The sequence below is a fragment of the Bradysia coprophila genome, unplaced genomic scaffold (genome assembly GCF_014529535.1).
Source record: "Bradysia coprophila strain Holo2 unplaced genomic scaffold, BU_Bcop_v1 contig_138, whole genome shotgun sequence".
NCBI lineage: Eukaryota > Metazoa > Arthropoda > Insecta > Diptera > Sciaridae > Bradysia > Bradysia coprophila.
The window spans coordinates 8,919,615-8,947,331 of record NW_023503409.1 but is presented as its reverse complement, the minus strand read 5'-3'; the positions used below and the strand labels follow the sequence as shown (position 1 = coordinate 8,947,331).

The 27,717-nt window shown below is 34.3% G+C and overlaps 2 protein-coding genes across 14 annotated transcripts in view; one reads left to right on the top strand and one right to left on the bottom strand.

Annotated features, from left to right (window-relative positions):
• The first annotated feature begins 3,352 nt into the window (after positions 1 to 3,352).
• The window catches only part of LOC119073959 (four and a half LIM domains protein 2), a 36,598-nt gene continuing 12,233 nt past the window's right edge, over positions 3,353 to 27,717 (top strand). Inside the window, exons 1-6 of one of the 12 annotated variants that reach the window (XM_037179849.1) lie at positions 10,419 to 10,504; positions 13,953 to 14,851; positions 14,954 to 15,160; positions 15,213 to 15,259; positions 16,188 to 16,229; positions 16,332 to 19,783. In XM_037179849.1, the coding sequence (XP_037035744.1) occupies positions 14,398 to 14,851; positions 14,954 to 15,160; positions 15,213 to 15,259; positions 16,188 to 16,229; positions 16,332 to 17,984 (2,403 nt within the window). In that variant the 5' untranslated portion in view covers positions 10,419 to 10,504; positions 13,953 to 14,397 and the 3' untranslated portion in view covers positions 17,985 to 19,783. Of the gene's footprint in view, positions 4,482 to 9,600; positions 9,802 to 9,900; positions 10,100 to 10,169; positions 10,271 to 10,360; positions 10,505 to 13,952; positions 15,161 to 15,212; positions 15,260 to 16,187; positions 16,230 to 16,331; positions 19,784 to 23,173; positions 23,264 to 26,774; positions 27,199 to 27,717 lie in introns of those variants that run through there. The other 11 variants (XM_037179857.1, XM_037179855.1, XM_037179856.1 and 8 more) reach the window with 11 other exon arrangements.
• Positions 6,389 to 9,206, bottom strand: LOC119073960. Of its 2 annotated transcripts, none has more exons than XR_005087123.1 (2): positions 6,952 to 7,049; positions 6,389 to 6,871 (listed from the first exon to the last, which is right to left on the bottom strand). XR_005087123.1 is itself a non-coding variant. In XM_037179862.1 (2 exons), exons 1-2 carry the CDS (start codon positions 9,189 to 9,191, stop codon positions 6,421 to 6,423), a joined length of 456 nt encoding a protein of 151 aa, XP_037035757.1. In that variant the 5' UTR covers positions 9,192 to 9,206; the 3' UTR covers positions 6,389 to 6,420. The 2 variants fall into 2 exon arrangements, 1 of the variants encoding a protein (XP_037035757.1); XM_037179862.1 differs by lacking the exon at positions 6,952 to 7,049 and adding an exon at positions 9,187 to 9,206.

Below are 27,717 nucleotides of genomic sequence, written 5' to 3'. Positions count from 1 at the left end.
TTGACTTCACAAAATGAACAGAAACTCAATTGTTTGCACCGAATATGGGCTTATTGTAAAGCAGAGATGCGCATCGTTCATTTACAGTCAATAAATGGTCACCCAAGATGTAATTTGTACTTCACAAGAGGTCACGACCGTTCCCAGCTATGGAAAATGTGTCAAAAATCCAGTTTTTTTTTACAAAAAAAGTTGTTTTAAGAATACATAGCTTAAGACCTTAACTAAAAGCAGTTAAAATCTCCACAGAAAAAATATTTTTGTAAAAAAACTGGATTTTTGACACATTTTCCATAGCTGGGAACGGTCGTGACCTCTTGTGAAGTACAAATTACATCTTGGGTGACCATTTATTGACTGTAAATGAACGATGCGCATCTCTGCTTTACAATAAGCCCATATTCGGTGCAAACAATTGAGTTTCTGTTCATTTTGTGAAGTCAAAGAAATGAGGTTTTCCACCTACTACGAAGTAGGAGGAAAGCAACATTTTCAAGGCCAATGATCACTCGGTTCAGGACAATTTCGAGCTGAACATGTAATTTTGATTTAGTTTATTTCATTCCCATCGCTCCAGTCTGTTTGAAGACCAAAAACAAGTTGAAAACACTGAAAAATATGGGTCTACTGGAGCGACATTTTACTTCGACTAACTTTGTGGCTTGCAACACAATTTTTCTGGGGTGTATTATACGTGGAACGAAAGAGGGTAAGTCCAGCTACAACACCCTATAGTCAGTTCAGCGGAAAAGTTCTGTTGCAAGCCAGCAGCACTGTCCAAACATTCACCATTTTTTGAGTCATACAGCGAACGACATCTCAAATGTCTCACTGTCATTTTTTTCAGAGAATGTCATTGTGAATTTGCAATGACACAATAAAATTCTCAGAAAAATTTGACAGTGAGACATTTGAGATGTCGTTCACTGTAAGTCCAGAACGGGTGGATATCCTTACCGATGATTATACTCGTTTTGAAGGTCTGCCAGAGGCCTATATTCCTACAACATTTCATATTTTAGAAAGATTTCTATCTCGAGCTATCACCGAAAAACTGTTTTCACGACCCATTGACATGCTATTACTTTCACGAGTTCACTCCGAAAATGGGAAACTAACAGAAAAAGTAAAAGATCCCTATTTCTCAGAATTGAAAGACGATTCAAACGAGCTATAGCTTGCCCGGATCGCCGAACCATGGTATTCATTTTCACCAAAATTGGTTCAAGTTTTGGCGATATCACTCTTAAGGCTCAGATTCAAGTCATTAAAACTTGACTCAATCGCCTTGATCGAAAGCTTATAGCGGCTTCTTTCCATGGTACATGTCGGTCCTACATTAGAAAACATATTTAAATCTATAAACACGCTAACTTCAGGTTCCGACTGGAAGTAAAGGTACATTCATTACGTCCGTGCTTCCAAATTTTTCTTTTGGCGAGTGGAGAGGTTATAGTTCGAAGGACGTGAATGGGCGGAAATAAAATGCCTGAAATGCATATTTTCTATGAGCCAAACAACATTTACATTGCTGTGACACGTAAAGGATTTTTCATGAATCACTAGGCGGTACTTCAAACAAAAAAAGTTTACAGACTTGCTGACCACCACCATGGCAATAAGTTTTCCGTTTATAAACCTTTTAGAAAAGCGACGAACGTTTTCCTAATTGAAATATCACTGAAATACCACTGAAATATCACATGAGCCTAGAACGTTTTAAAGTCATCTTAAAAATAACAAAATTCCATTCCATAATAACAGACTACGGTCGAAAATTGATAAAATTTTGTTTAAAATCGAAAGAATTTACAGTATTAAACCGCAGGAAATTCATAGACATAAAAAATCATCGAATCCATACTCATGTTCGACGAACAGTAAATTGTTAATATTTCGATGTTTGTACAATTTACTACTACACCATTTTATAAACATGCGCCAGCCACAGTTTTGTTATTATTATGCTAAATAGTTTCTACTATTTAATTTTACATTCATCAATTAAATTTTCTGGTACAACACACAGAGTTGTCCTTCGGCGTTTTCAATCAGTGATTCAACGATTCACAATGAGATCATAACATTCATACAGCGGAAAAGCTTTTCCGATGGACCATTTTTGTAAAGCCAATTTGAGCAGTGTAAAAAGTACGAAAAGTATTCTCAAACGTTCAAGCATTTCGTTAAACTTTTCATTCCGAACGAAAATATTTCGTTGACAGATTTCTTCATAGATGACACTAATGACTACGGCCAATTAAATTTTATTGCTGTCAGAATGTACAGCCGCCAACGGAGTTCGGAAGCGATTTATCATCCAATTCATTCATTCGTTAAATTGGTCTTTGTTAAATCTTTTTTTTTCTGGGCACGTTGTACCACTGACGGTAAATATGTAATCGGTAAAATAAAACTTATCTTTATGGATGTTGTTGATGTTGAAATGCCAATGTTAGATTTCCAATTGCGTTCTATTTTTGCAGGACTAATTTACTTCAAGCGTAACACATTGACCACAAATTAAATTGTCAATTCAATGTAAGTGTTTCGTGATAATATACGAAGCTTACACATTCTTCCCAATTGCCTGCGCCCACTGAATATTTCCTAATTGAGATTAGGTCAAATGTAAACTGTTGATTTACGTAGCAATGTAAAGCTAACGAAAACATTTTTGTGATTGTCCACAACTAGAGTTCATGTATGTCTTTCCATTCCAAGAACCGTCTTGACTTCGTTGTACTACTAGCTGTTATTACTTACTAGCTATTAAGTATTTTCCCGCCAATATTATAGTCTGTTGAAAGTCAACGTATGAAAACTTATGCGGCGCATTTGAATGGTAAGCGGCTGACCACTCTAATCACTGTTTGAATTACGTTTAATGGAAGGAGAATCAATGTTTTTATGGCAGAAAAAAAAATGTTGTAAGTGTTTTACATGTTATGCTAACCACTAACAGAGTCTTCTCCTCTCTTTCTTCAAATTAATTTCCCAAGAATTTCCAATTTGTTGTTTTTTAGAGCGGCAAATAAATATTCTAAAGGAATTACAGGATGTAAATGATATTTCAAATACAAATAACGTTAGCTGTGATGGGTGCGTTGATTTCTTTTCTTTTTATTTTTGTATTTTTCTATTGCATTTATGCAATTTCTCGAAAATTAGTGTAAAAATAGCCCTTAGATTCATAGATTTTTTGTGCCATAAAGTTAATCTATAAATAACGAAAGACAATTAAATCGAATAAAAGACCGTTAGAGCATCACATGTAATAAAATTAAATCCATTCCCACCTACAGAAACCAACATGTCATCGACAATAATGTTGTTGGTTGAGAGTGTTCCCCTCATATAATGTTTTGCTCATACTCAGTAGTATAGTAGTGATTGTGATTGCAAAAGCTACGGTTTTAGTTTTGGTGTTTTTGGAATTATTTAGCGTTTAGCTGGTTGAGAAAATGGACGAGAGCAAGACGGTAAACACTTAGACGTTTTAGTGTTATATTATCTTAAAAGACAATATATGCACACACACTCTCTTTGGTGGTGAGATATGTTTATTAAATCTGGTTTAATGATACACATATAATATCAATGCAATGCATTATTAACTGCTGATGACTTTGTTTTTTTTTCTCTGTTACCTTGTTATATTGCATTAAATCATAAACGGTGTGTGTTGAGCATGTAATTGAATGTATAGAATTAAATCACAAAAACGGAGAGAGGTTCTTTTTTATGAAGAATTATAATAAGCAAAGATTTATATGTCTATCGCGTGCTAATGAATGGATTAAACAACAATAACACATGAGTGTATGATTATTAAAAGTGCTAACTGATTCATAATAATAATATAATCGAACGAATCGATTTGTGTAAATGAGTTTGTTCAGGCTTTCGGATAGAAATTGATTTTCGTATCAAAATATTTTAAATTTCAAACTAATGACGTGACTTATGGTAAATATAAATGTAAGTTTTTGTATACCCGCTGAGAGAACTGATAAGATTATAAGACAGTGACTTGAATATATTCCAGTTGCTCGTTGGTGTGTTTTTTTTTCTTTCTTTCGTGTGAAGTGATTTCATACAGGTTTCGGTGACACAACGCTGATAATAATATAATAAAATTTAATTTAATAAAATTTGTGTGGCTTGGAATTATCTATCTCGAACGGTGTCCGTTGAACATATAAAAAAAATATTCTTTGGCATTTATTCTAAAATACAACACACAGTTTGTGTAGTCTGTAACGTTTAGTTGATCGAAATACTTTTGTTGATTTTGTGAGTTAGTATCGTATCGTATAACGTAATGTGAAACGAATTATGTTGCGTCTGAACACATAAACTTTAGCCAATTCGAAATAAGTTTTTTTTTTCTTTTTAATTATTTGTGTTAAATCTTTAACGTTAAAAGAATTTTACAACTATGAATGTTGTTCAGCAGCACAAATAGCATTTATGACAGGGTGAGTCGTTGCATTCAATTGATTACATTTTGCTTTGAGAATTGTTCTTTGTTTGTTAGTCTGTTGTTTTATATAAAATCAATCAATAAATCATTGAAGAGCGTTCGAACATCCGCAGGGCCGGACTGACTGGAATAAGTACCTTAGGGGTTGCATACACCTCAATTGTAAAAGGACCAAAAATTAAAAACTTTTATTCAAAAATTCAAAAGTCGCTTAGGGATTCGCCGGAGTTTGAAGTATGTTCAGTCTTGGCATGAATACAGGACACCGAGGGGTGAACCACTCTGAAATAATCACCAAATAATCCTTCAAAAAAAAGAGTGGATCACCCCTCGCAGGACACTGATAATAGTCAGTGTCACCCATCGTCCGGAATAGTCCTTTTATTATTCAATAGAAACTATGTCCATACGAATATCTGGCCGTAAACAACAAGATAAAACTTCAGTCTTTGTATTTTCAGCCGGTACATTGTTCTTGAATTTTTAAGAAACACATGCCTGTTGCTAACTGTTTTGATAGTACAATTCAAACGTTTCTCTCCAATCGAATGTCTGTTCCGAAACTCCATGCATTAAGTGTGTGCAACTATGAATCATCTGTAGACATTTGTTATGGGCCAATTAAATATAACGACCCAATTTGTTCATTAAATCGAAATTGCAAAACCATCACGTTATACCCTCTTTACCACCAGTTTGGTTTGATTTTTTTTCTTCTACAATATCCTACCGTCGTCTGGAAGGTTTTTTTTTTTTCATATAATTGTTTATCCAGCAAGAACACATGTGTAGCTGCGAAGAGCTTCATATTTGCACATTTGCACATTTACCAACATTTTTTGCATTTTATCAGACACTATCATGGGTGGCTTTCTTGCTTCTTCAGGAAATATTTATCATTAAGTAAACGTTTAATTCCGTTTCTGCAAAATCGTTCGGTTTTTATCAACGCTTGGTATAAATGATAAAGAAAAGAGAATGTATGTCGCTAATGGAAAATGATGTAATATGCGAGTGAATGGATCATCAACACTATTAACTATTATATGCATGTGCAGCATACACCTATAATAACAACAACAGCGCCTATAAAAATTCAAATTGCACACATAATTATTTGTAATTATAAATCCAATCAAATCCGATCACCCTGTGAAACTAGACCTTGTCATTATTCATAGAAATATTCAAGAACATTTTCATAACAGCGCCATTAGAAAATGTAGTGGGATAAATTAATATTTTAACATTTTCTCCATTCGCGACACAAGTTTTAATAGAAATGACAATCTAAATTTAGTATACCGTCCCATTAAAAAAGAAAAGAAAGAGAAAACATCGAATGGCTTTTAATATACACCTCGATCATCCATATATAATAGGAAAACTAAACAAAAAGTCTTTAAGGTAGTAAAATCTTCAATTAAATTGATTACTTTACGTTCCAGTTAGCTCAGATATAAAACACGTTTATCGGTCCAATGACCCTTTTGCATTACATGTGATATTGTAATCAACGGTCCTATACGGTGTTGGTTCAGTTAAATGTGATTTTCGGATTTAATATGCCACACAAGGATTAATTTCGATTGTGTTCACAAATTGAGGGCAGTTGAAATGTAGCCAGAAACTGAAAGGAAAGTTGCAGACGTTTGAACCAACAATAGATCTCTGTGAGGTAAAATATGTGAGGGTGAATGTTTCTGAATGAACCAGATTTGAGTAAACACATTAAAGAGTGTAAACGGATAATGTTGACATTGACACGCTTGACCTGGCAGTTTTCCTTTTTCCACTTAGGAAGGATTATCGCATTGAAGGTACATTTATGTGTTAAACGGTTTAAGTGTCAGGCAAAAGGACAAACATTTTCCAAAATTAGTTATTAAAAATTCACAAAGGTCATTGCGAGAAAATGATCAAATTTATTGACATCACAAGACACTTTTCAATATCTCTCTCAAGTTCAATTTCATTTTATCAAAATCCGGCCAAAAATCACATTGAATCAACGTCGGATATCGTTCTTTCAGTTCATGTAAAATGTCTTGCTTCGAATAGTTTCCGTCATTTTCTTCGTATTGCCGCACTAACTGCTCGCTGCTCAGTTCATCATAGTCCGGCAAGACGGGGAGAGGATCGAATAAAGATGTTGAATCTGCAATAAGTTTCTTCATTGTTGCATTCAACCAATTCCAATAGCCAGGCTTATTGTACATCATTAAATCGCAGGCAGCATCTTGAAGTAATTTAAAATTGGGATGGTTCTGTGTTTCCAGTTCCACTCCAATATTGTGCAAAGACTGTTTCCAATTGTTCCAATTTCCAGATGTTGTGGACGATAAAAATGCTTCACAAAGATCGCCAACCGACATAATAACCGAACTAGAAAATGTGAAATTTGGTTAAATCAATTAGTATCGAAGATTAACTCGTGTTTCTTATCGGATTCATATCGCGAATACCTATGGCTTGTATCGAAAACAATATCTCTAAAATGAAATTTTATTGCCCTAACACAAAATGATGTATGATGTGCTCACTCGATGTCTTTACAATAACTGACGAAACAGAAATATCGAAACGACACGATAATATTTGAGATGACGCAATTAAGTGAAACTTTTTACCGATAGAATTTGTGCTTAAAATGGCAATCATTCATTAATCCACTTCAGAGATCTATTTAGAATTATTCTGTTTTTTTTCTGGTGGTCCGTCTTCTTTCAAGCGAAAAAACAGATTCATCACAGTGCTTCGATCTACAAATAACCAAAAATACCTAAATGAGTATCATGAACTTTTGAGCAATTATGACTGTTTCACGATTTAACTCTTAAAATGTAATGTGGAACAACATGCATACGAACGTCTTAATTAATTACGACAAATTACGACTCATTATATGGTTATTTTAGTTAATCATTAAACTATGAAAGAATTATGGTCACCAGCACTTAATTTATTCAAAATTCAAGTGCTATAATGGTATTCTGTGAATTAAAATGTTTTCTACCTTTTTCTTTTTAAAGTGGATCAACTTGTAGATAGTACGTTCAGTAGTTGTAGTAAAATGTTAATTATGATACCATTTTAATGTGACAACTTCCAAACGGCATAAATTTAGCTTTGCACGACGCACGAAATACCTATTTGTTCAGCGAGGGAAAAAAGCACGAAATTGCATTTCGAGGGTGTTTTTCAAGTCAAAATGGAATTTCCAATTTTTTTCCCGAGGCTTTCGAAACTTCAGAAGGAAGGGAGAAAATGACTATTTTCTCGACTGCGTTGTGAACATTTTTATTTTGGAATATTCGATTTTGGGCCGGAGTTTGCAACAACTGGTACATATTGCTACACATTCTTAATTACGTGTTTTTAAGATTTATAATATCTTACGTTCGTTGGATGCTTGGTAAAACCGTTTGAGCACTTGTCTACGCATGTATACTAAAACGTACCAGTAATCTGAAGGCATTTTGCCAGACTTGCAACTTCTTTTCATCAAATACAACCGTATACGAAATCCGACGGCATTAGCGGTTTTACTATCAAAATTTCAATTTCATAATTTTTTGAGGCATGCTTGCCCAAAATGCTCATGTATCCAAGAAAATTGATTATTATTGTTCGTTATACCAAGTCATGATGCTCTTCCTCGTTCATATCATTTTGTCAGGAATTATAAAGCTAGAATTACGGGAGAAAGGACGATTTGTTGCCCACATCTCGATAAATCTATTGTAATATTAATGTAGCTTGGATAGCGTAACTCAGAGAGGACTTGATAAGCTAGATAAATTAAATGGGTCTTCTACTTGCATACTATTTCCTAATGTCTACGTTGAGACAATAAATGTAGGCATTTGGTTGGAATTTTTGGGTAAATTAATATTCTATTTCTGCAAAAGAAACCAACCCTTTTGAGACCATTTTCTTTAGAAATTCCATGGTGCAATCCTTCCGCAACACTTTTTGTTACATGTAACTACTTCGTTTATAAAGTAATATGACACTTGTGACCATTCTGGTTCGTAGAGATAACAAGATATGAGGGAAAATGTGTTTCCAAAATTTTCCCATACTTTTCCAAAAACATTTTCCGGGAAAATTTTAACGAAAATCTGGAAATTTGTAGGAAAAATTGGTAAAAAATCAAAAACGTAAAGTCGGTAACTATGAAATGAGAGTCGAATTACCGCGAACTACCGCGCGTAGCAGTAGTAAAACCGTTTAAATACGTAAAAACACATTTGTGTACATGAGTGGATCAGTTGAAACTAAATGCGTCGCCGACTGTACATATTGCACAGAAACCTGATCTGTTCTCTCTTAAATCTGGACTTTTTTCAGGAAACTATATTTCCACGTTTTCCTAGATCTTCCCAAAAATCTGAAAAAATGTATAAAAATTCGAGAAAATGATAAAAAATATCCAAAATTAGTCCATTTTCCGGATTTCTTAAATTGTTCGTGCAAGATTTACTTGGAGTAGTTTACCTTTTACCAATTTACCTTTCTTACTTTCAAAATATTTCAAATATTCTATCGAATACGACGTTGTTAACTACCTTACTAACAACGCAATGTGTAGATAAATAAATCCCAGTAATTCGAGTTTATCAGCTTATCCATATACGCATTCATTCATAGTTCTAAACCGGATACAAAACGAATGGAATCCAATTCGGTATACAAACCCCATTTTATTGCCGACATGACCTTTACAAACATAAATTTTCACCCAACCTTATTTTCTTATGCAAACCGATTTAAAAAGAAAACTTAAAAGAACGAATTCTAAATGGAAAAATTCTATTAATAAAAAGCATGGAAGCGATAAAAAAAGTGTCGCTCACCATTATCATGAACGTCATAGCTCATATCTGCATGTAACTATATCTTCATTTCGCTTATAGCCACCATCCTTAGACAACAAACATTTGATGAACACACATCTGACAACTCACAATAAAATAATATTATAAAGCGAACATAATCAGAAAGGTGGTAAATGATGCCTGCCTAACTGAACGATTGACCTTTTGCAGAAAAAAACAAGAAAATAAAAAAAAAAAAAAACAAAAAAGAAATTTTCCTCTTTTCTATTTCAGCGAGTCGTATATACCAACGAGGAAAGAGCATGAATAAATTTGTGGAAATGTCTTTTTCCATAAAATGTTGGGGAAGAATTCACCGGAAATTAAGCGACCGAACTTAATTGGGACAGGAAATAGGAAATGCATACATCAAATATTGATCCTAAGCAAATTGGTTATTCTTGGGTGCCACCCGGTATAGTAACATCATCAAAGGTAAGTTGAACGAAAGGAAAAAAAAAATGAAAAATTGAATTTTCAAGCAGAAATTGTGAAATGAGATTTTAATTGCAATCTTGTCGACTCTATTTTTAGATTCAAAAATATTTTGATTTATTACCAAAGGAAAAAGTGCCAAAAATTGGAAGTGTTGGAGAGAGATATAGAATTAGACAGCTGAACTATCAATTACCCAAACAGGACATTGATTACGCTTACTGTAAGCACGTCGGATTAGACAAAGAGTGTTTCGAAGAGTTCGTAACAACAAGAAATGAAATAGCTCTGGATGTTGGTGCGTAAATTACTTCATCGACATTAAATTTGAACACAATTTTCAATTTGATTTGTTGGCTCACTTTCAGGTTACATAAGAGAATGTGGAACGAATACAGCGTGTGCGAACTGCAAAGAGCAAATAAATCAAAGCGAATTGGCTGTGAATGCTACCAAATTTTCGAATCGAGTAATTTTCTATTTTGTTAAAAATCTAATGCACAATTTGTGCAGAGATGATTAATGGGATTTCTAACCAAAAATCGCTTTATTTTTCTAGGTGATTTGGCATCCACGATGTTTTCAGTGTTGTGTGTGTAACGAACTATTAGCCGACTTAACATATTGTGCCTTCGAGGAAAAGATATTTTGCGAACGTCACTATGCCGAAATATTCAAGCCAAGATGTAACGCATGTGATGAGGTATGTGACTATTCCTATCGTCCGTTGTGCGTCTTATAGTTGATAGTCGAAATTATTTACGAGATATATGTTATGAATGAAGATTTCGCATGGCCCGGTAAAAAGAGATAACAGTACCGATTGCTACGTGTAACACTAACGAAGTCAAGGTGTAGGACATCGAATCTCAATCGGCAGGATAAAACCTAAATGACTTAACTGAGACACATAGCAGTAGAGTTGTTTTCTTCTATTGCTAGATTATGATCTTGATGTTACTCTCGATGTTACTACCTCGTTTCAACAACGAAATTCTTCCTACTAAGTGAAGAAAGGCTTTATAAATGTTTGATAGACTCTCCCAAAATTCATTAATAATTGTAAAGCATGGTGTATGTATCTAGAGGCTAAACAAATTAAACTACCGCCCAGCAAAGCAGCGAGTTTTTTTTCTAGTCAGAGTTTTGGCTATTCAAAGAACAAACTTTTATTGTCACCAAAGGTACAAGAGGGGGGTCGTTGGCAAGTTTAAATCCATATGCATTTGGTATGCAAATAGATTTCAATGAACTTTTATGATCTGTCACGACAGTAACACCCTTCAAAGTTCACAGTACACAGAAAAATCGTGCAATCTCCAATAGGAAATCGGCATTGAAACTCTTGTTTAGGTTCTGTTTCCATGTATCTACGTAGCATAGAAAAGAATTAGGAAAGTCTTCAGTCTATTTTCGACATTCGTCATAGCACTCTCGCCTAATACACGAAATTTTAGCTTTAGTTGGTTAACTATTTACCTGAAATTAAAGGCGTTTTTAGCTAATCGGACGTTTCTAGCACGAGCCGAAGTAGAGTTCAGCGCAAGTTAAAAAAATGTTTTGTTGAAAGTGTGCTGGAAATGAGCAACGAAGTCACGATACTTCAGCACTGGATAAACAGAAGAAAAAACATCACGAAATTGATCTTATATTCAGAAATAGCAATGTTCTTCAAATTCTTCCCTTGTTTTCATATCTGGATTTTCACAGATTCTTCGTGGATATTTGCTGATGACGACGCAATATTCGTGGATCTACTTTTCCGTCGAAAAAATGTAGAAGTCAATTTCCATTTTCTGCCATATTCTTTCTTAAAAAACTAGTGAACTTGATGAAAAGGGATTATTTAGAAGAAACCTAGAAGCAGACATACCGATGGCGACGTTTACCTAGACATTTTTAGGTTGATGCCATCTGATTTCGCTGCGTAAGGATAGTTAGTTTGCAACGAAACGTTAAACTTTCGTTGATTTGATCGAGTAAGACGGTGGTTTGCAACTGATAAATGCTGAATATCATAAATGCCATAAAATAGTACTTACCAATGGGGCAAATGATGGAAATGGTACTTCGTTTGGTATTTCGGTAAACACAAACAAGAAATACCGTAACCATCATTTATGCCATTGCTAAGTGAGGTATTTTTTTTCAAAAACTTGAGGTAAAGTTTTGAATCCGTGCAGAACTTAATTTTACCTAATGTTTTTCAATAAAAGATTGTTGTATGCAACATTAAGCAACAAAAGAAGTAGCAGATTCAATTTTTATGTCACATTACGCTTGCCCCTTGCTGTTTCTAAAAATACCGGTCGTTTTCTTCATAGATTAATCCGAAATGTATGAAGTCAATCCGTACAAATTAATATCGACCAATTTAGCAAACGATTCTGATGGACATTAGCCGTTGATATTCTATAAAAAAGTGAGAGAGAGAGGGGGTATACATTATATCACCTTTTTGTTATACACACATATGACGTTGTATTTTAAATGGCAACTCGTAGATAAGATTGTGAGCTTTTTTTTATTATCTCGTTTATTGGGTTAATGGAAAATGGGGAAGAAAATGTTTTGTCAATATATTGGAGTACGAGAATGGATAAATATTAATAGGAGTCAGCGACATGCGGTTTTTCTTGGTTTTAAAACTGTGAGTGGCTCAAACGAGAACTCACAATGATCTTTCAAGTATAGTTGGTTATTTAGTATGTCGGTTTAACATAAAATGTGTTTCCAATGGACACAACCGATGTTTACTACTTGAACGAATAATCGCTTTTGAGAACGTTGTCGAAACATTATTGGATTAAAGAAAAATGTGAAACTGTGTCAGGAATATCTGTACCAAGGAATTGTTTTATTTGAAATCAGTTCGACTCGATGTTTATATGTTCAGTACGTAACTAGGTACCCTTTTGATTAATCCTCAAACATTCACCAAATTTTTACCCCGCTTTATGTTCAGGCCTTCCAAAGAACTTCTATTATAACTTCTTGGGGACTTCTGTTAATTTTTGTTTTACAATATTACATTTTGGTAGACAATTACGGTAATTTCTATACTTTCGATCTCGAAACGGAATCAACGTGCTTCACCATCAAAAAAGTCTGCCTTTTGCCACAATCAATCAAAAATGAAAATATTTTGATTTCGTAAATGGTCATCTCTGCCAAACGTAAAAAGAGCAAATGTTGCATATTGTGACCCTTGAAAAATTTCATAGTCCAACCAAACAACGTCTTTTTATTTATAGCTCTTTGTATATCCTCAACTAAAAACTGCACCTTACAGATTTAAAAATAGTTTCAACCTTAGTAATGAAAGGTTCATTCATTACATATTATATAGATGTAGTAACATACACAACCTGAATCATGCTTGGGTATACTAACATCATTTTTGTGTATTATGCCCATCAGGTTTATGTATCCTCAAACTAATTAAATGATATCAATTAGCATGAGTGTTCGTAACATTTTTTTGAGCAAATATTTTTTTTATGTTCCCGTGTTGATGTTTACAAATCGGCAAATGGAGCCGTAGTAGATTTCTCAGACATTTACAGTCTGCATTTTACGCTATTAATGAAAAACACAACAGGCCATCATATTCACTCGGTTGGTGAATTTTTTTTGGTTGGGTGTGTGTGGATTTAAATTTGTAAAGCTCATTACTGCGTACGTTTTACATGAGCTTATATGCTTTTGCAAATTAGGTGACTCATCTCTTTGGCTTTTCAACGAGACGATCCCAAATGTGGTATTTAAGTTTACTTTCGATCTGCTTATCCCGAGGCTTATCCCTTTTACAATGTTGCATTGTTGTTGAAACGTTGCGCGTAATTCAGTTGTAAATAAACAACACTCATAACAGTGGCTAGAAGTGTTGGGTGAAGTGAGTTGTCGCTTCTTAAACTTAAATTCGACAATTAAAGAACGTAGTTCTTCAACAATGAATTTGATTACTTATTCAAGTTTTACTCTAACTTAGGCTAATGCGCCGTTCTTAAATTTTTGTTCCTTAAATAAGTAGTAGAAGGAAGAATATAGAAGAGACGTGTACGTACACGAGAGCTTGCGCGAGCATTATAGTGAATAAATTAGAGCTCTAGCGATATAATTTTGCTTACAAATTCTTCATTTCCCTATAGACACTACGCCAGTACAAACACTCCCTAGGGAGATAAATATGACAGTTATGGCCTTTTCCTGCGTTCGTAATAAACTTGTAGCTAGCGGAACTACAAATGTGGTTGTGAAGCTACCAACATTATGCGTCACTTTTCTATAGAATTAACTACAAAAACATTATGTGACACGGCTATTGCCAAGTACTTAAACAAAGTACATAAAATATTTTTTTTTTTCGATTGCGCATTGTGCATCAATTTAATGTAGTGTACGACTTTTATGCAATGGTTGAGCTTGAACTAATTATTTGTGATGAATTCTCGTTGAAACGTCGTCGAATTAAAAACAAAGAAATTAAATAAATTTGTGAAATTGGTGATCAAATTGACGATACTTGTGTCTAAGGAAAGGGATTAACTTTTCCATTTTTTTCTTTGTACTTGTTCAAATAATAAATCATAAAAAATGGGTGTTATGCTCTCCGTCTTGTGTTCATATATGGGAGCGATTGAGCTTGTGTTCATAGTGCGTGATGTGACCCATCAACTTGCTCTGCATCAAATGCGTTCAAGAAATGGTGAAGAACAAAGTGACATAAGTGTGCTACAAAATCGAATAAGAGCATCAATAAGTGCACTAGAAACAGTGGACACAGAGTCCGTTGAGCAAATGCAAGACGGTGTGTCGTACCAAAATGGTTACCGAATCGAGAATGAACGATCAGTTCAGGAAGCTGCTCAACAGTGGGACGAACGCAGGAAAGCTATGTGTGTAGCAGAAGTGAACGTCACTTTGGATTCACAGCACAAATCCACTGTTAGCCAAGCAAACGGAATCCAAAACGAACGAACGAAAAATCTCAACGACGAGCCTAACGAACAAAATAATTATCGACCAATCGTACGCGATGATCGTACAGGTAGGAGAAAAGCTTTTAAAAAACGAAATTCGAGTAGCTCGTCAAGCGACTCAATTCGTCTGTCAAGAGAAGAGGAATTAAAAATGTTTACTTCATTGGAAGAGGAAGAGTACAGGAACTCTTCATTTACTCCGATCAGTTATTCAAATGCATCTCCGGCTAATTCACAAAAAATTGCCGACCCACCATTCCATGAAAAACAGAAATTTGATGCCGAAGCATGGGGTAACAGGAAGCCGAGTAATTACCACGATTCCGCGTTATGGAAACGGGAAAGAGCAACATCAATTGTGGAAGAAAGTGAAGGTAGTTTTACAAACGAGTGAAATGACAGTAAATGAAATATCTTTAATCTCTTCAGACATTTCGCACTCGCCGCTGCCTAACTCTTCAAGCAAGAGACCAGTAGTGAGTATAAGAGTGATAACAAATCAAAATGAAAATTCATTTTAGGACGATGAAGACAACCCTCATTTGAGTAACTTTTTAATTTAAATATTTTAACCGTGGCCACACACAGCATACGATTTAACAACAATAATAATGGCGTTACGAAAAACGCACAATTCTTCGGTTCAAGCAAACATTTTAAACAATCTATTTCAGGAAGATGACTTCTTCAACAAGTTTAATTTGTTCTTGAAACGTTCATGTCACTTGTTTTATATACAAAGTGTCTGACTTAAAATCCGCTGCTTTTTTATAGTCAATGTCATGTCGTTATATTTTCCCCGCTGTTGTGTTGTGCTGACTTAAGTGTGTTATACCACTTGATTTTGGCGAAAGCAAAACATTTGTTTTGTTTGAATTTATTAAATGGCTATGTACCACTTATTCGGATATTTCAAGCACGAAAGACAGCTACACGCAGAAAGAATGTTTTTTTTTCTAGTGGCTTTTTGAGATATTTTTTTTTAATAAAGCGGAGTATGAACGGCAGAGTAGACTCGTCCGTACCACCACGGGCAATAAAGAATTTCTATTCTCACCATTTTCTAAATATTAACTTTCGGGTGTTTCGTAATGTTGTAAAGCCAGAATTTTTCTAAATTTTTTTGCCATTCAGAACAGACAACTAACATGAAGGAACACCCATAACAGCATCACAAATGTCAGGCCAAACATACAATACGCAAACATTAATTATACCTCATTTCACTTGTGGTTTTATAAAAACGAAAAATCGAAACATCAGTCCGTTCTGTATTTATTACCAAAGTCCAAATCCAAAATAGTTTTTTTTTCGATTTGGCAAAACTAAAATAGAATTTCATTTTGAACATGCTTTTCTAATCATTATTGTTTTCGATTTCGCTTCAATACATTTTCTATTTAGGGAACAGCAGATAAACCGTCAAGTAAAACATCACATGAAAAAGTAAGTTAAATTCAGTTGCTGCACGAGCTTGATTGATTTTTTTTATTATTTTCATTTGCTTTTAAATGAGATTGTAATTAAATAAATCCTGCATTGACACAGGATGATGAATACGCTTCAGTTTCACATGCATGTGAGTCGATTGATGAAATAATTACAGAGGAAAATCCGGATGTCGTACACGAACCGAACCACATGATTAAAAAAGTTGATAATTTGCCCAATTTGAATCACTATTTCAACGATGCACTGATGAGTGAGGTTGAAGAGACGAACAAATATAATGTTGACACTCCCATGACTCCAATGTCAGTTGATAAACCGTTTGACTATCTCGACACCAAGTCACGTGATGCCAGATCATCTACGGTATACAGTAGATCAGATAGTGACAGTTCCAGTCTGTATCGCAAGTCAAATTCAAGGGATTCCAGTTCGAATACTGAATATGATTACCCAAGATACGACAGAACGGATAGTACGAACAGTTTCATTCAGGACGAACTGGACAGCGAAGAGTATCATCACCATCACAGATTTAGTATGACTGCCGAAGCGTTGGAGTATATTCGAGGACGGGACGATTGGAGAGATCATACGGAAAATATATTGAATAATCGATATCGCCGCCAGTCGAGTAATATTCGCATTCGTGAACAGATTGATAGTGACGAATACCATCATGATCGGAAACTAAGCGATTTGGTGGAAATTGCATATCTAGACGCAGAGACCATAAAGTCGCTACCATCCAGCTTCAACGAAGGTGACATGTTCGATCGTTACTACTTAGAGCTTCAACAGATCAAAGGTCAATTATCTAATGACATCGAACAGAATGTTGCTCAGAAGCAAGTCATTTTATTAGATTCCAGCGAAATAGAAACCGCTGAGGGTTACGTTTATCCTCTTCCCGATATCATACTTGACCAAGTCAGTGATAATGATGATGAGACGTATGCAGTAGAACAAATAGATTCAGACTACTCAAATCTGAGCGAAAGTGAGGATGACATACAGTCGGTCATAGAAGTAAATCACAGCAATTCATATGAAGGTGAAGTTATTACTACACTCAATATGGACGGTGATGATGATGAATTGATTGAAGTTACTTTGTGGGACATTCATGACGACATAACTATAGAACATTCTTCGAAAGAATCCTCAGTTGAAATTATTAGTCTTCCCAACGAATATCAGATTGGGGATCAAATATTTGAGCTAGAGACTGCTAGCAATACCAGCGAAGTTATGTCAGAATCGATTGAAAGTAATAATTTGGGTCAAATAGCTAACAAAGATATTACTAGTAACAAAGCAACTGACGCGTTATCTGAACAATCGAAAAATTCAAATATTGAAACGGGACAAGACGCATCCAAGAAAGATGTAAAAAAGCCAAAAAGAGTAGGTTTCACATTAGAAAACAATGCTGGAATTGAAGTTCAAACAGCAACGAACGATAGTAAGAACTCAAATACGTTGCAAGAGGAGAGTCAAACAAAATCGGAATCTTCGTCTCAAGTTGAAGATAAATTACTGGGTGCGGTTCGACAAAACATTAACCAACGTTCTACATCAGCTGGAATGGAAAGCAGTAAATCATTTATTGCACATGAAAGTTCAACATCGGCTCAAGAGTCGAGCAGACATACCACTAAAACTGCTGAAACGCCCAAAATTGTAGCCGAACGAAAAAAAGAAATTGACGACTTAATAAAAGAAGGAAGTATGGGTGTTTGGTTTCATTAATTAATGGCTTTTTGTGTGCGAATATTTTTCTTTAGTGATTTTAGTTCAATGTTAAATGAAAAATTAAGAAAACAAAAACTGGAAATAAAAACAAAACTTATTTCGAAACACAATAAATTTACCGAAAATTTTAGAGTCCAACCACCACAGAAGTATTTGTTGAAACTCACTATGAATACAGTTAAATACAGTAATAGAACATGTCGGCAGAAATAGAACTATTTATCTATTCGATTGTAAATTTCTAATTTCTACTTACATCGTACATGTCTCAAGAAATTATAGTAGAAAATTCGACTTTCATTTTTATTACAATTCGCTAATGTGCCATGTCCCCTCTCTGCATCTAACAACTCAATAGCACTATAGCAGGTCATTTATTTAATATTATATGAGGAATATGCAGGGTTCATTGCAACCATTGCAGCATGTGATTTTCGTAGATTTCGCCTCTCATGTCGATATACCTACCTAGGCACAATGTCACACTATCTTTTCTAGTATTTGAAAATTAGACTCTACCTACAGTTTCTAACACTTCCAGTCTAGCCTCAGGAGATATGAGTACTTACATTATCACTGTTGACAATCGTTTCGATCGTCTCTAAGCGTGTGACTCAAAATAAATTGTACGACAGACAGATATGCATTGAATTAAAATAATAGGTTCAATGAGCATGACCCTTCTTATTAATTCAAATTAGATTTTTACTCTAATGATGCTTTACATATACCGGTATGAAATGGTGGAGATGCCATGCATTCAACCAATATAACAGTATAACAGTTTCTTTTATCTAATTTCTAATGTTTTCTTGTTTTGAGTTGAAACACATAGAACAGAAGTGAGGAGAAAATTTTGTAAGGAATTGTTCAAAATAAATAAGACTGAGAAATGTCGTTTCAAGAATAATTTCTTTTGCAATCGTCAGATAATTTCTTTCTGGTAATTAAGGATGTCAATCGGTTCTTGTAATCTTCATTCTGGTAAAGTATCCTCCCTACTGTAGACAATCATCGGTTGCCTTTGTTCTGCCATAAAAGCATAGCCAGCACTAAAATCGTGATTGAACGTCCAACCATTCAATGAAAAATGTTCATTTAAAATTCCTTTCATTAAAAACCGCTAATAACGAAAAAAAAAAACGAAAGTAATGAGCGCGAATTAATCTTTGAATTCTTGTGTGCACTTGCACAGCCATTCAAATGATTGAAATATATTGCAATACCAGTTCATTTATAAATTTATTTATAAATTTGTGATTGTCCTTTAAAACCAGATTTGTAATACATAAGAACAGTGAAAGATGCGCGAATATATTTTGTGACTCTCTATATAGGATCTGTATAGTCTGTTTCGACATATTCTTTTTCGCTCTTTCTATGTGTAAAAATGTGAAATTCGACTGCAATTTATTTAACGTGTAAACTGAAAATACATTTTCCACCTTACACTCTCGTCAACAACCTACAACAGAGTTTATAAATAATATTTGAATAAAATTTTCATCTGTTCTTCATACAAATTTATGAATTCATAGATCATCGGTTGGTTGGCTCGGTTGGATAATAATGTAGATAGATAATAAAATATAAACGCAAAATAAAATAAAAGGTAAAATGGCCTATAGCATTACATACCATTCGAAATATTTGTGGAAACAAAATTAAATTTTGTAATTTTAAATATATCGAATAATTTTATACAAGCTTGCCGGTGCCGGCGCTCGTCCAAATAACTTTTATTCACGCCAGAAGAGAAGAGGTGTAACGACGTTAATAAATGAGACTCGAAATTATATTTTTTTTTGATTTTGTTGTTTTAAAGAACTATAATATTGAGTCATTTTTAAACACAGATCACAATTTTTAACAACATTTCAAGCAATGATTCTAATACAGAGCCGAAAAAAGTCATCCTATAAGATGGTCGAAGTGTGAACGAATGAATTTAAAGTACCAAAATTACCATTGTCGTTGTAGAATATAATACATGAAACTCTACATCCTTTATTATTACGACATGCTACTGTAGCTTCCAAATTCTTCATTTTAATTATTTTTCCAAATTTTCTCAATTATTCGAAATCTTAGATTAAATATGAAGTCAAGAAATTTCAATGAAATCTCCAGCTTAACACAATAAAACCGAGCGGGTGAGTAAAAAAAATCATTCAAAATATTACGAAATAAACTCCTCAAGAAAATCGCAAAATCATGGAAAATCATATAAGGGGTTCAAGAAAATCAAATCAAAAGAAGAAAAGGAAAGAAAATCCTTTGAAACCATTGAGAATCAACAAAAAATATTTGGAGAGGATTGTCAGGAGTTAGATTTGGTGGATGGATAAACGATCCAGCCTGAAGTACTCCACAAACATTTTTTTATCATCCCAAAATGTCAAAAAACGATTTTCAAAATATTAAAAAATCCATTTACCACCTGCGACAAATCGTAGAAGCTTTCGATCTTCCATCTATATCGATCTCTACCAGAGATTTTTGTTAGCTATACTAGGCCTATTCTACTATTTGGAGTCCAATGCTACAGAACAAAACTCGGAATAAGTTTTCAAAAAAGACTATATTTTGTGAATCGTCAAAGTTCGCCGACTTTGAAAAATTGAGTGGATCCTAAACTTGAAAATTCGTAAATTCATGTAGAGAATTTATCAATTTTTGCTCAAGAACAGAAAAATCTGAGAAATGTTCGTGTCGTAAGAGTTTGTTCGGTCTAAAATTGGGGCAAAATGGCTCAATTGAGAAAATCGAATTAAAAAACAAATTCACTTCGCTAGTTATTTACTCGACTTACGCGAAACCTAACCTTAATTTTGTTTGAACATTTTTATGGTCTTGGAAAAACAACTTACAAACGATACGATAGACAAAAAGATCATATGAACTGAGATTCAAGGCTTTAAATCGATCGATTTTCATTTTTTATTGCAAATGATATTGTATGAAATTACATGATCTTAGATAAGATCTCAATTAATTCAAAAGTTCAATATTTTTATTTTCTCATCTCACTCGGATGAAGCAACGTGCCAATTCGAGTCCGCACTATGAGATTTGGGATTGACCGCTGCCATGTGAGCCGAAGGTATGCCTCCATCCCAATAATCTCCTGAACCCCAGTTCGTTCTTGGAGGACGACCAGCCATACCAAACAGAGACCCAAACAAAAATCCCAAATAGGTACCACGCCAACTTCCACCGCTGTAGCTTACTCCACGACCGTTTCCTCCAAGACGTCCTCCATAGCTTCCACCACTTCCACGGCCATGACCTACACTACTTTCACTACCGCCACCTCGAGCAGGTGCAGCTGAACTATTTCCAGTCGACAGTATCAACATTGTTAAAAATAGAAAAATGCAATTGGCCATCCCAACGCGAATTCAATGAAACGACTCTACAAAAATTTCACTCTTCAAACAATTTGCTTCGAAGAGAATCTTCAACTGGAATTGCGTACCGCGACTAAGACTGCGATGAATTCAATTGAAATATCATGCGTAACAGGAAGAGATCAATCTTACTATTTATTAGATGAGATTCAATAATATAATTCATTGTCACTAACACTTGTGCACGATGGCAAACACTGTTTTACCTGTATATCAGTAATTTGCCGTGTTGAAAACCATTTCTAGAATTTGATTAGGGTGAAACTGATATAAGAGTGGTATAGTGTTAGAGGAAGCCACTAGTCTCAGAATTTTTCCAACAAATTCTAAAAATCCTAATTTTTGTGTGGACGTAATTTCAAAAACTCCCTTTTTCGTACAAGCCCTGTCCTACAAAATCCAATTGTGATTACCCCCTCGGTATCGAGTCTACATGATTGTTGGCATACGTTTTATTATTTCGTAATGGTACTTCCCAATAAAAAAAAAGAAAATTGTGATTTTGTTACGCGGCGGCATATATCACATGTAGCTAGTTCCTATATTTATTTGATAATTTGGCCGGAATAGACTCACGAAATAGACTTTTTTGACAAACTTCTTCCGAATTTTATTTTTTCTGTAGCATTGGACACCAATTAGTAGAATAGGCCTAGTACAGCTAACAAAAATCTCATAGAGAATTTTTTTGGTAGAGATCGATATAGATGGAAGACCGAAAACTCGAAAATTTAGCTTCTATGATTTGTAGCAAGTTGTAAATGAATCTTTTGAAATTTTAGTCTCGATCCTTTATCCATCGCAAAAAAAAATCCTTTGAAACTCCTTTGAGACTACCTTAAATGCAACTCGGTGATAATAGATTGACGTAAAAGTTGAAAGTCGAGGCCGAGGTCAATGACCACGCGAATACGTGTTTTTTCCATTTTTTCGTCCGACAATGTAATATATATTATGCACCTGTTGCCAAGATTGGTATTTAATGCCTACACGTCAAAATAACAGTCTGACAATAGGTGCATATCATAATCATATTTTATCTGTCGAGAACAGATATATCGAGATAAACAAAAACTCCCTAGAGGGATAAGCTCGAGATTATCGTTCTAGACAGATAAATGTTTTTTTAGGCAAACGCTGTGTATTGTCACACTCGGCCTGCGGCCTAAACAAACATTTACCACTCGATTGGCAAAAATGACTTTTTCTCACCTGCGCTCTGAATTTTCTTTTTCATATTTCTCTCCTGTATCTCTATCTGTGCAAATATTGTGCTGCAAAAGCAATTAATTTTACAAATATACGCACATTACAATGAGGTGTACTCGTAGTTTCATACATATTTAAATGTGACAGCATCTATGAGTACACCTCGTATTAGGTCCAAATTTCTGTTTGCATAACATGTTATGATTTCTGTGCACAGCAAATCTTATTATTATAAAATGTTCTCCGTCTAAAAATTCTCGACGCGAAATGATCACATATGAAATAAACACGTCGTCGTTCTATATAGTAGATTTGCCATAATGTATCGCCCTGGTTATATTTATTGATTGTAGTAAGACGATATACATATTTATAAACAAAAAAACAAAAATTCCTTCACCAATGATTTCAAGATAAGTGTTGAGGTATTATGATTGCCCAAATTTAAGAAATATTTATATGTAAATGGGTTTTGATCCGATCTGCGATTATACATTTTATTAGAGTTGAGGCAGAACAAAAACCGAAAATTTATTATTTATATTTTAAGTTGTTACACACTTGTAGGTTTCATTTGAATGAAAAAGAGTCAGTTTACTTGTTTACGATGACCAAGTAAGATCTGAATTAAAACCGTGAGCGGATATCGATAGTGAGGTAATTTTTATGTGCACCCATTAAAAGCATTGTGTTGTGAATATAATTTCTATTTTAACATTTTATATGTTGGAAATTGAGCGTGTTTTTATCCAAAATATTTGGGATAGCTGTGCTAATGTTTGATTTGGCGTTTAACAAAAATTTATTTACATTTAACCATACGTTTAACTCTGCGCGATGATCTCATTTTTTTTTTCGTTGGAACCATTAATGAAGTGTTGTTCACCACTCTCTTTTATTGTCCATCTCTTCCATGACGCAATCAATTTAATTTTGTATAAAAAAAAATCTTTAGGTACCGGTTTTGAGTATTGAGTAACAAGTTTCCGATTATAAAATTTCTACCAAAGTGTTAGTGTAAACTGAACTGACATTGCAGCTGACAAAATCTCAAGTAGTTTTGATACGCATTTGTTGTCTTTTCTTTACGTTTGTGATGCATTTTTTCTTTCAAGTGATCTTTTTGCTTAATATGACCATCATATTGTAGTGTCTTTCAACGAAAAGTTGTCGTTCACGGTTGTGCAGTTAACCTTGTAGTGAATGTGTGGGATTTTTTATTATGAAGTTTTTGTTCCCTACGTTATTACGTTGAAACCGAATTTCCAAACAATAAAAATGCGAATCTGTCAATTTGTATTATGAGTCATTTAGACTGAACTTACACCATGTCTGTGCAATATGAATATGTTTTGAATTCATTTTCTAGTCAATCAAAATTAATCTTTTCGTTTAGCTTTATCAATCAACCAATCTTATAGCCAAACTGTTGTTCCAGTGAGTAATTTTATTGAATTTTTTTCAATGTTGAACTCACTCAAAAAAAACTGTCGCTCCGAACAGTATTATACTCTCTGGTATGCAAAGAAAAAAAAGTTCGATTTTTCATTTAAGAGAACAAAATTCAACCATATGGAGGCACTACAAGTTAAGCTTGTTGTCTTTATTTACCTACACCGATTATTCACGTATTCATTTTACTAGTTCAGATCAAGGTTTTTTGTCATAAGAAAGAAAATTTAAGCCGCAGTTTGTGAAGTCCTCTTTGTGTCCTTTCAGGAGTGTAAGACATACATTTTGTTAAAAAAAAATATTAAAAATTCTAATTAAAGGCTCATTTACAGGTAATGTCAACCAAATTTGTGCGGAAGTTTGCTTCAGCTGTTGTACAAACTGATCTACTCACACAAAAAATTGCGTGTACTCAGTTATACTGGTTTCATTCTATGAAATTCATAGTCACGCATGGTAGAGGTAAAACCGTATAAGCACGCATGTCGAGGTGTGATTGTATGAGTGGACCAGCTTGAAAACATGCTGAAGCAAATAAGACACAGATTCGGTTGGCATTATCTGTAAGACTTACCGTAATTTGACACAAATTATTCCGATTGAAATTTCAAAAATAAAATCTTTGACCAGACAAACGACAGGATTGCATACAATACTTATTCGAAAGGCACCTGTGATTAGCTGAACTAAACAAAGGTGGTACCACCCTGTCAATTTACAGAATGCTATGCATATTCTTGGTCAATATAATGCTTCTTCTTCTTCTTCTTTTTCAGCCTGTTTCTATCCACTGCTGGATGTAGGCCTCTCCAACTTCTTTCCATTTCGTACGATCCATTGCCATTTGCTGCCAGTTTGTACCTGCAATATTCTTAATTCCGTTTGTCCATCTCTCTGGTGGTCTACCTATAGCTCGTCTTTTATATGGTCGCCAGTTCATGATCTTTTTGGTCCAACGTTCGTCTGTCCTTCTTGCAATATGTCCCGCCCAGCTCCAATTCAGAGATGCTATTCTTTCCATGACATCAACGACCCTGGTTTGTTGTCGAATCCATTGATTCGTCATTCTGTCTCTGAGTGTTATTCCAAGCATACTCCGTTCCATGGCTCTTTGTGTCACTCTCAATTTATCTTCGGATGCTTTCGTTAAAGTTAACGTTTCCGCTCCATAAGTGAGCACTGGAAGGATATAATGCTGCAATGATTTAACTGTAGTCCCCTAGAAATAGATTTTCCTGTAACAGAAACTATTTACAGTTCAGGTCAAGAACCTAAAGCTCGTTTGGCATTTGAACTTCACATGGATTGCTGTCTGGTATCAACAAAGACATAACCATAACATAAATAAGCATTAAGGGAATCTTAAAAGTACATTGACACAAAGAAATAAGAGATTCAATCATCAAATAGCGACACTGTAGCCGTTTCTTAAAGGTTGAGAAAACTCTTACCAAAACAATATAAATTACACGTTTGACTTGTCATACGACCAATGACGTGTAGAGTCAAATGTGTTTAAACTCCATCGTCTTAACAGTATTGAACATCAACAAAAAGTGACTCATCTGAAATTTCACACATTTTGCAATGAAAGACTCTCGTTCAGATCAATGACCTTTAATTAGGATCCTATTGTGGTTGTCGTCGAACGTGTCCACTGCAATACGGCGAATGCACTTTACACGATACCTTCTAGTGTATACTTCATTTCTATACGTTCAATCCATTGAAAAATGCCGATCATTGAATTTTGTCGTGGCTACAATGACTCCGCTTCCTAATTAAATTATAATAAAAAACCAGCCAACGAAAATATTTTATTTTTGTTGGATAGATTCGAAATTCGATGTTTTGAAAATACGAATTTTGTCAGACGGTTGTGTGAATCATGCAAAATGTTTAGAAATTCTGTTGATTTTGCTCAATTTTTATTCAAATTAAAAATTCGTATCACTTCAAAGAATGACTTTCCTATTCCTATTCTGCTGCCACAAACTTTTTCTATTTTATTTTTATTTTTTTGTTATTTCGTTTCTTCGACAATATTTATTAAACCTGCGATGACTCAAGAAGTGTGCAAAGCGAACGACACAACTAAAACATAAATTTTTTAGACGAGTAAAAAATAGTAAAAGTTTGTCATTTTCACTTATCGTCAAATTTTCTTAATTTTCCCCAACATTAAATGTATTTTCCTACAATAAAATATGAATAATGTTCTCGAAGAAGAAAAAAATGATTGTAAAAATAGCTCGGTTATACACTGTTATATAGTCTTGCACATTAGCTAAAATCTCAATTTTTGTATTTTTTCCGATTTTTTTTTTGTGTTGTTTACACAGCATATGGTGCTCCTTGCGGTGCTATACCGATGCGGCAAAAAATGATATATTCCGTCTACCTATAGACGAAATGTTTTTATGTTATTTGAATGATGAGACTTGACCTAGTGCTAGTGATTGTCGGGTCGTGTGCACAAAAACGATGTATATATTGTGCGAGGCAGAGTCGTGTATATGTGCAACACATTACATGAGACTTTTCATCTTGAACCGAATACGTGAGTGGATCAGTAAGCATCTACATCCAAACACACGCACCAATATCTTAAACGCCTAAAAATACTTATCTTTAAACAGTTTCTATATACACACAAATTATCCCTACCACCGAAATCCTGGAATATTTTTGGGATTTCGCTAATACTGTGCATCCAAAAACAGTTTACTTCTTGGTTTCGTTTGCGTCGGTTTAATCGTATTAAAGCCAAATTGAATACGAAATTTCTTCATAGACCAAAAATAGATTCGATTTCATTTTCTTTGCTCTCAGATTCAGTGTATTTCGTGTGAAATTTTTGGTTTTTTCTTCGGTGAAAACGCACAAAATTGAATAGTGAAATTCGGTACCACACATTGTTCCCGACAAAAAGAATCGATTTGATTTTATAGTTTTCTCGTTGGTGCATTTGAAAAATTCCAGGGAATAGCAATGGCTGATGTAGATGTTATGCACTCCGTCACTGAGACCAAGAAAACTCGTAAAGTGAAGAAAACCACAAAACGTCGAGAATCAAACGATCAAGGTTCAGAGATAACCATTACGGAGATCGAACAAACAACTAGCGAAAATGATAAGGGGTACGGTTGAAGAGAAATCTACGTTTTTCTTTGAATATTATTGGTTCTATGCGACCATGAATAATATTTACCGTACCCCGTCAATTAATCAGGTAATTTCTCGTTCTTGGAAAACGACAAATATTTTGATAAGAAGATTAGGTTTTAAATGTTATGATGACAAGCGATTGCTTTTCTCGAATTGTTCACGAACTCAACATTTTCCAACATTTTTCTCAGAATTTTGCACAATTTTTTGCTCCGATTTTCTAAAATCATAATCTGCCGCACATCGAATGTTTTTCATGCTCATTCGAAATGCCTCACATAAAATTTTGTTTCCAAAACGATCACGTTAAACCGATCTGATTTATGAAAATGATCAAAAAATAAATTTCTCCGTTAACAAAATTGAATGAAACAAACTGTCTGTAGGTCGAACAACACACAGTGTGTAAGCTAATTTTACCAGCATCTAGATGCAACACATATTTCATTTTGGTGTATTATAACTGGAAATATCATGTCGGCAAACTATCC